This window comes from Oncorhynchus clarkii, chromosome 6 (genome assembly GCF_045791955.1).
Source record: "Oncorhynchus clarkii lewisi isolate Uvic-CL-2024 chromosome 6, UVic_Ocla_1.0, whole genome shotgun sequence".
Lineage (NCBI taxonomy): Eukaryota > Metazoa > Chordata > Actinopteri > Salmoniformes > Salmonidae > Oncorhynchus > Oncorhynchus clarkii.
In genome coordinates, this window is record NC_092152.1 from 44,182,783 (window position 1) to 44,194,906 (window position 12,124).

At 41.9% G+C, this 12,124-nt stretch overlaps 1 protein-coding gene across 1 annotated transcript in view; it reads right to left on the reverse strand.

The window, feature by feature from the left end:
* Positions 1-7,322: 7,322 nt before the first annotated feature.
* The window catches only part of LOC139411190 (cytosolic arginine sensor for mTORC1 subunit 1-like), a 33,401-nt gene continuing 28,599 nt past the window's right edge, over positions 7,323-12,124 (reverse strand). The window contains exons 5-9 of the mRNA XM_071157119.1: positions 10,263-10,386; positions 9,872-9,982; positions 9,566-9,648; positions 9,364-9,458; positions 7,323-8,711 (exon numbers count right to left, since the gene is read on the reverse strand). Coding sequence (XP_071013220.1) covers positions 8,643-8,711; positions 9,364-9,458; positions 9,566-9,648; positions 9,872-9,982; positions 10,263-10,386 — 482 coding nt within the window. The 3' untranslated portion in view covers positions 7,323-8,642. The remainder of the gene's footprint in view (positions 8,712-9,363; positions 9,459-9,565; positions 9,649-9,871; positions 9,983-10,262; positions 10,387-12,124) is intronic.

Genomic DNA, 12,124 nt, shown 5'->3' on the forward strand with positions numbered 1-12,124 from the left:
ATTTATTATGTTCAACATAGGAGGGCCAAGCACAGGAAGCAGCTCTTTAGGTAGTTTAGTTGGAATAGGGTCCAGTATGCAGCTTGAAGGTTTAGAGGCCATGATTATTTTCATCAATGTCAAGATATATAGTATCAAAAAACTTGTGTCTCCCTCGATCCTAGGTCCTGGCAGTGTTGTGCAGACTAGACTAATAGTGAAGATATCAAAACTATGAAATAACACATATGGAGTCATGTAGTAACCAAAAAAAGTGTTAAATATAAAATATGTTTTGATTTGTTTATGATTCTTCAAAGTAGCCACCCTTTGCGTTGATGGCAGCTTTGCACACTTCGCATTCTCTCAACCAGGAGTTCCCACATATGCTGAGCACTTGTTGGCTGCTTTTCTTTCACTCTGCGTTCCAACTCATCCTAAACTATCTCAATTGAGTGAAGGTCGGGTGATTGTGGAGGACAGGTCATCTGATGCAGCACTCCATCACTCTCCTTCTTGGTCAAATAGCCCTTACACAGCCTGGAGTTTTGTTGGGTCATTGTCCTGTTGAAAAACAAATGATAGTCCCATTAAGCACAAACCAGATGGGATGGCGTATCGCTGCAGAATTCTGTGGTAGCCATGCTGGTTAAGTGTGCCTTGAATTCTAAATAAATCACTGACAGTGTCACCAGCAACGCACCATCACAGTTCCATGCTTCACGATGGGAACCACATATGCGGAGATCATCCGTTCACCTACTCTGCTTCTCTCAAATTTGCACTCATCAGACCAAAGGACAGATTTCCACCAGTCTAATGTCGATTGATCGTGTTTCTTAGCCCAAGCAAGTCTCTTCTTATTATTGATGTCCTGTAATAGTAGTTTCTTTGCAGCAATTTGACCATGAAGGCCTGATTCACCCAGTCTCCTCTGAACAGTTGATGTTGAGATGTGTCTGTTACTTAAAGTCTGTGAAGTGTTTATTTGGGCTGTAATTTCTGAGGCTGATAACTCTAATGAACTTATCCTCTGCAGCAGAGGTAACACTTTCCTGTGTCGGTCCTCGTGAGAGCCAGTTTCATCATAGAGCTTGATGGTTTTTGCGACTGCACTTTGGTGAAACTTTCAAAGTTCTTAAAATGTTCCATATTGACTGACTTTCTTGTCTTAAAGTAATGATGGACTGTTGTTTCTCTTTGCTTATTTGAGCTGTTCTTGCCATCATAATATGGACTTGGTCTTTTACCAAATATGGCTGTCTTCTGTATACCACCTCTACCTTGTCACAACACAACATATTGGCTCAAAAAACATTAAGAAGGCAAGAAATTCCACAAATTAACAAGGCAACTTGTTAATTGAAATGCATTCCAGGTGACTACCTCATGAAGCTGATTGAGAGAATGGCAAGTGTGTGCAAAGCTGTCAAGGCAAAGGGTGGCTACTTTGAAGAATCTCAAATATACAATATTTTGATTTGTTTAACACTTGTGGTTACTACATTATTCCATATGTGTTATTTCATAGTTTTGAAGTCTTCACTATTATTCTACAATGTAGAAAATAGTAAAAATAGTGATAAAACCTGGAATGAGTAGGTGTCCCCAAACTTTTGACTGGTACAGTATATATTCAAGAGATGTTATATATTATATACAGTACCAGTCAAAGTTTTGGACACACCTACTCATTCCAGGGTTTTCTTAAATACAGTACATTTAACATTGTAATAAATAAAATATGATATAAAAATAAATAGTATTGCTGACCTCCAAAATGAGTGAATCCTGAGACCTGATTCTTCTCACCAGGATTTAGGGCTTCTAGAATCTATGTTACTCTGGAATCGACTATAGATTCCACCCAAACCACAAGTCCCGGGACTGCTTCCTCGCAACAATATTTTAAAATACTGAAAGACATTATGAAAGTGCACAGTGTCGGATAGTAGTGCTTTCTTTTTGTGTATACTTTTCAATCTAATATAATTAAATGTGTTGTAATGGAGTGTAGCTGTGGGCACATGTTGCATAATACAGTATAAACTGCTGTTGACTTCATATAGAAAATCTCATATGTCATGTCTTCAGTTTTTATTGCTTATGTTGTCAGTACCGTAATATAGCTAAGAATGAATTGCTTAGCCAAGTGAGTGTGTGGCCATAGTCTTATATTCATCCTGCTTCATCATATGGTACAAAAAGTACTGTCGATATGGCAAACTTCCTTCATACAGTATCTTACAACATGCTCTCATAATAGGTGAAACCACATCAGAAAAATAAATCAATATATTTCCTTTTTAAATGATTATTTGTTCAACTAAACACACTTTTGAGTTTGTTGGCTTATGAATTACATGTCTAACTCTCCACTGAATCATGCTTTATTTTTCTCATTCAATTTAGCGGTTTCTCAACTTCAGGAAGTTTACGGGCAAGAAAGTGATGCAACTACTACCAAAGTAATGCAACTGCTTCATGACCTAAGTCATGTTGAGTATAATCAATTCAAATTGTATTGGTCACGTATTTAGCAGATGTTATTGAAGATGTAGCAAAATGCTTTTGTTCCTAGCTTCAAAAGTGCAGTAGTATCTAACAATTCACAACAATACACACAAATCTCAAAGTAAAAGAATGCAATTAAGAAATAGATAAATATTAGGATGAGCAATGTCGGCATGGCATTGACTAGAATACAGTATGTAAACATTATTAAAGTGACCAGTGATTCCATGTCTATGTACATAGTGCAGTAGCCTCTAAGGTGCTGGGTTGACTATCCGGGTGGCAGCCGGCTCGTGACACTGACTAAGTTCAGGGCAGGGTACTGGGTGGAGGCCGGATGGTGATGGCTATTTAACAGTCTGATGGCCTTGAGATAGCCGTCTTTCAGTCGCTCTGTCCCAGCTTTGATGCACCTGTACTGTACCTCTCCTGTATGATAGCGGGGTGAACAGGCCCGTGGCTCAGGTGGTTTATGTCCTTGATGATCTTTTTAGCTTTCCTGTGACATCTGGTGCTTTAGGTGACCTGGAGGGCAGGCAGTGTGCCCCCGGTGATGCATTGGGCAGACTGCACCACCCTCTGGAGAGCCCTGTGGTTGCGGGCGGTGCAGTTGTCATACCAGGCAGTGATACTCTCAATTGTGCATCTGTAAAGATTTGTGAGGGTCTGAGGGGGCAAGCCAAATTTCTTCAGCCTCCTGAGAAGGCTGTTCACCACACTGTCTGTGTGGGTGGACCATTTCAGATTGTCAGTGATGTGTACTCTGAGGAACTTGAAGATTTTCACCTTCCCCACTGAGGTCCCGTCGATGTGGATGGGGGCATGCTCCATCTGCTGTCTCCTGAAGTCCACGATCAGCTCCTTCCTTTTGTTGATGTTGAGAAAGAGGTTATTTTACTGGCACCACTCCGCCAGGGCACATCCTCTTCATTGCTGGTATTCAAGCCTACTACCGTTGTGTCGTCTGCAAACTTGATGATTGAGTTGGAGGTGTGGGTGGCCACGGGTGAACAGGGAGTGCAGGAGGGGGCTGAGCACACACTCTTGAGGGGCCCCTGTGTTGAAGATCAGTGTAGTGGAGGTGTTGTGGACCTTCACCACCTGGGGGCGGCCCGTCAGGTTGGTCAATTACCCAGTTGCACAGGATGGGGTTCAGACCCAGGGCCCCGAGCTTAATGATGAGCTTGGAGGGTACTATGGTGTTGAAGGCTGAGCTGTAGTCAATGGACAGCATTCTTACATAGGTATTCCTCTTGTCCAGATGGGAAAGGGCAGTGTGCAGTGCGATGGCGATTGTATCGTCTGTGGATCTATTGTGGCGGTATGTACATTTTTGACCTAACTGCAGTTCGGCATCGTAGCCAACTTCTTTGGGTAAATGCTCATCTTCGATGGCCACTGGCATGCTGGAGAAGTGTGCTCTTCACGGATTAATCCCGGTTTCAACTGTACCGTCAGATGTCAGACAGCATATATGGCATTGTGTGGACAAGCGGTTTACTGATGTCAACAGAGTGCCTAAATGGTGGCGGTGGGATTATGGTATAGGCAGGCATAATCTTCGGACAATGGACACAATTGCATTTTATCTATTGGCAATTTGAATGCACAGAGATACCGTGATGAGATCCTGAAGCCCATTGTCGTGCCATTCATCCACTGCCATCACCTCATGTTTCAGCATGATAAAGCACAGCCCCATGTCGCAAGGATCTGTACACAATTCCTGGAAGCTGAAAATGTCCCAGTTCTTCCATGGCCTGCTACTCACCTGACATGTTACCATTGAGAAAGTTTGGATGCTTTGGATCAACACGTACGACAGTGTGTTCCAGTTCCTGCCAATATCCAGCAACTTCGAACAGCCATTGAGGAGTGGAACAACATTCCATAGGCCACAATCAACAGCCTAATCAATTCTATGTAAAGGAGATGTGTTGCGCTGCATGAAGCAAATGGTGATCACCAGATACTGAGTTTCAGATCCACACCCCAATTATTATTTTTTAAGGCATCTATGTCCAACAGATGTATTTCTGTATTCCCAGTCATGTGAAATCCACAGAATAAGGGCCTAATTAACTAATTTCAATTTACTGATTTCCTTATGAACTAACTCAGTAAAATCTTTGAAATTGTTGTTGCATGTTACATTTATATTTTTGTTCAGTGTACTATTACAGAGAAACAACTTTAAAATAAATAATTAAACAAAGAAATACATCATTTTAAACAGGACGAATCTAAGAGGGCATGTGCACTTGTGCCCCCTATGGTCATGACTTCTCTGTTCATATCAATCTCATAACAAATAAATAATGACACATTTCAAATTGACAGTGTGCAGTTTTCAAAAAAAGGCCATCAAGACTTAACTTGAGACCAAAAGTTCCAAGTTTAAACAAACCCATATAGCAGACACGTTTATACAAAATAACTTAGTACATGAATGAATTAATACATTTTTAGTATACATTAAATATTTATGGCATTACTAACACTTTAGTATACAGTGTCAGCCTGTCATCTGTGTGTTCTGAGGATGCAAGGAGGACGTCATGAGATGTGAATGATAGGGGAGTCAGTGATGTGTTCCAAATGGCACCTTATTCCCTATTTAGTGAACAACTTGGGCTCTGCTCAAAGCAGTTCACTAAATAGGGAATAGGGTGTCATTTGGGACACAGGCTCTCAATCTCTGGGGCCTTCTGACCTTCCTGGACGTCATAGTACTACTTCCTGTTCTTCTACCCCACTCACCAACCACAGCTCTCAAACCTCTATGAAACACCATTTGAGTCAGAGGGAGATGCTCCATCAACCTAACCTAATTTAGGCTCCATAGACGAGGAGCAGTAGGGACAGCAAAGACCGGGATGGAAATGTCTATGTTCCTCTCCATGACAAGAGTGAATTGAATAACTTAAAAGTGAATAACAAATTTGATAGTGTTCCTTGCGGTCCTTGATTTGTTTTGAAAATAAATTAGAACCTAAACTGAAAACAAACTCAAATAAATAGATGTAAATATATACTGTGCAGTAATCAAACCACAATCTTCTTTCACATTCACATTACTGGCGATGAGCCTGTGTCCTCTTATTGTTGATTTACATGAAATTCTTGAATAAATATCCTAAAATCACCCTTAAGTGACAAACAATCACTCTCTCTAACCCTCACATACAGTATTAGCCTTAAAGCCAGCAACTTCCAACACCATGGCCAGAAAGTCCTTATGCCGGTCTAGCACTGCCCAGCCATAAATCTTCTTCTCATACTCATCACGGGACACATCTTGGGGCACCTTGGTGGACACAGTAGTGGTATTTGAGTCCAGGATCTGCAAGAGCTTCTCTACGCGGCCAAAGAGGTTCTGGAGATGGTTCATGGAATCCTTCAGGAGTCGCAGGAGTATCTGAGTCTCATTATCTGAGGCCTCCAACAGGTCAGTCATGTATTTGGTTACTGTGTCTATGTGCCAGTGGAAGAGCATGGCTCTGTTGTGGATGTTCTGTAGCGTCACCTTATGGGTGGAGCCAGTGATGGTTGTTGGTGGGACTCCATCCACGCATGGGGCCTGCTGATCGGTTGGGAAGCCATTTGTTTTGATCTGGAAGCACATAAAACAGTGGACTTTCAATTCAATTGCACATTATTTGCAGCTTGGTAGTAAACACAGCAGCATAAAATATACTGCTAAAGTTTATAATACACAAAGCAATGGTTATTCCACAGTTAACCTCTTCCCCAGGCTAATTGCTACCGAATATAACAGAGAGGTGGCTGGTAGACAATAATAATACACAGTAGTTACACAGGCGAGCTAAGAGCTTGACTATCCCTCACTCTTGCAAGTGAACAGTACTTGTTTTGGTAGATAAATGCAGTTACAGGTATAACTTTCCCAGGAATAATACACAGCAGTGTTTGAAATACTGTTCTGAGATAACACCACGCAATCTTTAGTTATTTAGTGGGGAGTTCGCGATAGTCACTGTGACCAACCCAGGGTTTAAACCCTGATCCCCTGTGGTCCTCAAGATTGTGTTAGCCCACTGAGCTAAAGGCCAGGCATCAGGTCAAGTTTCAGACAAATATATTCACCGAACCAACTCAGTTGCATCTTGTTACTTACGTAAGTAGTTAGGAGGATGCCAGCTTCGTGATCCAACAGGTTGGAAAGCTCTACGATCTTGTCTAAAGCCTTCTGACACTTGTCCATGTCCCCAGAGTGGGGTGCAGCTCGTACCGTCTCCAACTTGATCACAAGGAGAACACATATGAACACTGGGGAAATTCAAAATGTACAATGTAAGGGACACCGCACGAATGAACACTTAGGAACATGATCGCACACACACGTAAAAAAAAAAAAAAAAGGGTTAGGGTTAGTGAAGTGTACCTTGTCACCAGCAAAATGACCAAATCATGAAACCATAGATTATTCCATTACCAGGCCAAGTATGTGACAAAGGATTAATATACACAAATATTACTTTAAATATTAAGTATACATATTTACCAAAGTCTGTTAGAGGAGTTCTATGCTGGTGAGCCATGGAGACACTAATGGTGGATTGATCGACTAATACCGTATGACTGGTGTCTCTAAAACAAGAAGCATTCTGATGGAAAAAAATCACATAATGGTTGTCATGAAGACATTGCATCACCAAATAGTGTGACAAAGTATGTGTAATACGTCTCACCCCATGTCCAAGGTATTTGTTGTGTAAATTCATTCAAAACAAAGTAAATGTTACTATAAATGTTATCTTAACAAATTGGTGACAATGTATTCATAATGAAGTCCAGAAATACATGAATTCATTCAATAGTCTTTATTGAATAAAGCAGTACATTTTACAAATATTTCACAGAACATTTTGTTTTTTATTGTACAAAATGTCATTGTACCAAAAAATATATATATTTCTAATGATATTAGTAGCTTCAATATCAGTCTACAAGGAAATGAAAAACAAAGTTGTTTATTGTGCAAATTGAAAAACAAACTGTAAATAAGACAGTGTTGATCGTATCAAAGCTACAAAAGTAAAGAAATGTTGACCCTTAAAAAAAATCTGAGTAACTTATTGATGTTGGAACTGCATCACGGCATTGAATAAAACCACACTTAACCTTGGATGGTCGTAGGATTTTTGTAGTATCTTTTGTAGTATTGCCTGCATGTTTTCCAAGAAAATACCATTCTGATAGATTTGTTTTTAACAAGTATTAACAGAATAATTTCCACAAATACACTTTAAGTTTGAACCTTTTTGAATGTCGTAAAAAACATAATTGGCCAAAATAACACTCGGTGCTGAGATTTCAAAGAGTGTCTTCAGCTATTGGGGGTGCGATTAGGAAATGTACGTGCCCTACTACACGTAGAATTTGTGAAGATGTGGCGAATATGACGCACCAATGGAGAATGTTTTTTTTACCAAGCATAAGTTGTGCTTCACATAATTCACTCACACAATTCATTTGACCTTTGACACAAAGGGGGTCTTTGACACATACTATTACGATATAAACATCACTGGAAGACTAAGCCGTGTTGTTTACAGTCCTAGTAACATGTTTGTGCCCTGCGGCAAGCAGGAAAGTAACATAAAGTCCTCACGGTAACACTTTCTAAAAAGGCTACAGGTATAATGTGTTATTGCTCGTTATAAGAGTGCATGCGCCTTTATAATAATGCGTTATGACAAGGCTTAGGCTATGATAGGTATCCCCCTTTCTCTTTCCCTTTTAATGTTATATCGCTCTATGTAGGACATTTAGAACTGACTCAAAATTGCTGTTATTTAGTCAGCTCTTGTTATGGGGTGATAAGACATAAGGGGGTTATATAGGCTTATAACAAGTCTTAGAATGCATTCATTATACCTGCAGTCCTTAAGTACAGTTTTACCATCACAACTGGACTTTAAGTTCACCAATTCCCTTATCCCGCTGTGTGCATTGGTCAGGGTCCAGGCAGCATCCAATCGGTGCATGGTCATGGCAACAAAGTTCATAGTTAATACTGCTCATGCTGCAGTGCTAGTCTAGGCACAGAGTTAGCATCTCCCTCCAGCACTGTACTGCCCCAGGCCCAAGACACGGAGAGGGGCGTAGTACGGACCAGGCCGCCATCAGCAGGCTGGCTCTTTCCTATGCTGCTGGAGCATCTCAGTCACACTCACTATGTCCTCTTCAGGGACCTAGAGTAGAACACAGGAGAGACGAGGTTGCAATTCCTATTCCAATGCCATCAGCATCTTCAGCATGAGAAGCATTCTAATTGATGGCTCATCGCCATCAAGTGTAAGGTTTCTGTGGGGTTTTCCTACATAGGATAGACCACAGGGGTATTTTAATAACACATCATGTTAGTAAAAGGATTTTATCTTGGGCTTGTTGACTGATATTTGAAGATAAAAGGCTAGGGGGAGTTTAAAACATTCATCTCCTCACGTCAAACTATCAGTGTCATTCAAGTGCCAACTATGTAGATAGCGCAGAAAGTCACTGCTGACGTCAAGTTGTAAAGTCTAAGGGAAGCCGATGATTTAGCATTATCTGGTGTTGATACTTCTATGACAAATCAGAAATGAAATATGTATTGAAGAGCTGCTGACATTCTTGTAATTTCTGTAACCAGATATGTCAAAGTCCTGTTACACAAAAACCTGCTAGTGTAGTTTAGCCTTAGATAAATTATCATGGCATTCATTACACACTAGCCTGAAACTCTGGCAAACAGTGCCCTCCACTGGTCAGAATCAGAAAATACCCCCTTCTAGAGTTCTGAATGCCAAGTTTCAAGGAGTAATACTGGGTGTAACTCATATCAGCAGTTTAAGGCTTACTCACCAGGGCATGGTCGAAGCTGAAGGTGCTGATATAGTAGGCGGAGATGTCACTGTCGGCTAAAGGCTGGGATATCTGGGCAACAATGCCACACTCATCTGGAAAACAAGGCGGAGAGAGAGAGAGATACACAAATATTAGTGGGCGTGATTGAATCCCAATCCCATATTATATTATTAATAATTAGGATTAAAGGGTGGCCTACCGAAACCCAGAGGCTGTCCCCCAATGCGCACCATCCTCCACAGCTCCCCGGAAGAACTTGTGAAGAGAAGATCAGCAGGGAACCTAACAAGAAGAGAGAGAACAAAACACACACACTGCTGTTACCAACCTGATATGTCCAACTGCCCACCAACACACAGATGCAACAGCAGGGACCACCGGTAGTCTCTTCTCCCTGCCACTGTAGCGGTGCGCCCAGATTCTGGTGAGCGAGATAACCCAGTGTGTCACGTGAGAGCTTCAGGGCAGCTCAGATTTAAGAGAGGTGAAAGGAGATGAGTCTTACTGTCTCTGTGCCTCAGTGTCCATGACCAGAGAGACGTAGCCATCGATCAGGGAGAAGGAGAAGAACTTGATACAGTCCAGATCCTGGCTGGGAAGAGCGCCCTCTTTAGGACTGGGGGAGAAAATAGTTCACACTTTATCAGGACTGTAGGGTCTTTCTTACAGGTTAATGTCACCAGACAAAAACAACAAACATTTTCCAGTCCTTATTAATTAGTTCATTATCAAATATTTTACCGGATATTTTGCTCAAAGGCAAAATGTGCCCCCTATATTACGATCAACTCCGTGTTAATGACTGGTTTTACACAGTGGTCATCTTTTGTATTAGTAAGGCTATAACTGAGAAAAGGTCAACAAGGAAAGGCACTGCATGCAAGAGTAGGTTTCACCTGCTGGAGTAGAAGAGCGCGTCGATAAGTGTGGTGGCAATGGCAGGCAGAGTGTCTGGGTCTAGACTCATCACACAGAACTGGTTCGGTGGTATCAGCACCGGGTGCACTGTAGGCTGGGGGGCTGGAAACAAAAAAGAGCATATCGAGTTGGTTTTCATTTACAAATCTCAACCATGTGTGAATGAACCCGAAGCACTGGGACTAGAGAGTGGTCTGAAAAGCAGTAAAGACAGTAGCTACAGTGCATTCTGAAAGTATTCAGACCCCTTGACTTTTTCCACATTTTGTTAAGTTACAGCCTTATTCTAAAATTGATTAAATAAATGTTCTCTCTCTCTCCAAACTACACACAATACCCGATAATGAAGAAAGCAAAAACAGATGTATACATTTTTGGAAATTAATAAAATCACAGAAATACCTTATTTACTGAAGTATTCAGACCCTTTGCTATGAGACTTGAAATTGAGCTCAGGTGCATCCTGTTTCCATTGATCATCTTTGAGATGTTTCTACAACTTGAATGGAGTCCACCTGTGGTAAATTCAATTGATTGGACATGATTTGGAAAGGCTGTCTCTATAAGGTCCCACAGTTGACAGTGCATGTCAGAGCAAAGACCAAGCCATGAGGTCGAAGGAATTGTCCATAGAGCTCTGAGACAGGATTGTGTTGAGGCACAGATCTGGGGAAGGATACCAAAAAATGTCTGCAGGTCCCCAAGATCACAGTAGGCTCCATCATTCTTAAATGGAAGAAGTTTGGAACCACTAAGACTCTTCCTAGAGCTGATTAGGGGTTGAAGTGCCTTCGTCAGGGAGGTGACCAAGAACCCGATGGTCACTGACAAGAGCTCCAGAGTTTTTCTGTGGCGATGGGAGAACCTTCCAGAAGGACAACCATCTCTGCAGCGCTCTACCAATCAGACCTTTATGGTAGAGTAGCCAGATGTAAGCCACGCCTCAGTAAAAAGGCACATGACAGCCCGATTGGAGTTTGTCAAAAGGCAAATAAAGGACTCAGACCATGAGAAAAACAAGATTCTCTGGTCTGGCGAAACCAAGATTGAACTCTTTGGCCTGAATGCCAAGCGTCACATCTGGAAAAAATCTGGCACCATCCTTACGGTGAAGCATGGTGGTGGCAGCATTATGCTGTGGGGATGTTTTTCAGCGGCAGGGATTGGGTGACTAGTCAGGATCGAGGGAAAAATGAACGGAGCAAAGTACAGAGACATCCTTGATGAAAACCTGCTCCAGAGCACTCAGGACCTCAGACTGGGGCAAAGGTTCACCTTCCAACATGACAACAACCCTCAGCACACAGCCAAGACAACCCAGGAGTGGCTTCGGGACAAGTCTCTGAATGTCCTTGAGTGGCCCAGCCAGAGCCCGGATTCAAACTCGATCTAACATCTCTAGAGAGACCTGAAAATACACTGCTCAAAAAAATAAAGGGAACACTTAAACACAATGTAACTCCAAGTCAATCACACTTCTGTGAAATCAAACTGTCCACTTAGGAAGCAACACTGATTGACAATACATTTCACATGCAAATGGAATAGACAACAGGTGGAAATTATAGGCAATTAGCAAGACACCCCCAATAAAGGAGTGGTTCTGCAGGTGGTGACCACAGACCACTTCTCAGTTCCTATGCTTCCTGGCTGATGTTTTGGTCACTTTTGAATGCTGGCGGTGCTTTCACTCTAGTGGTAGCATGAGACGGAGTCTACAACCCACACAAGTTGCTCAGGTAGTGCAGCTCATCCAGGATGGCACATCAATGCGAGCTGTGGCAAGAAGGTTTGCTGTGTCTGTCAGCGTAGTGTCCAGAGCATGGAGGCGCTACCAGGA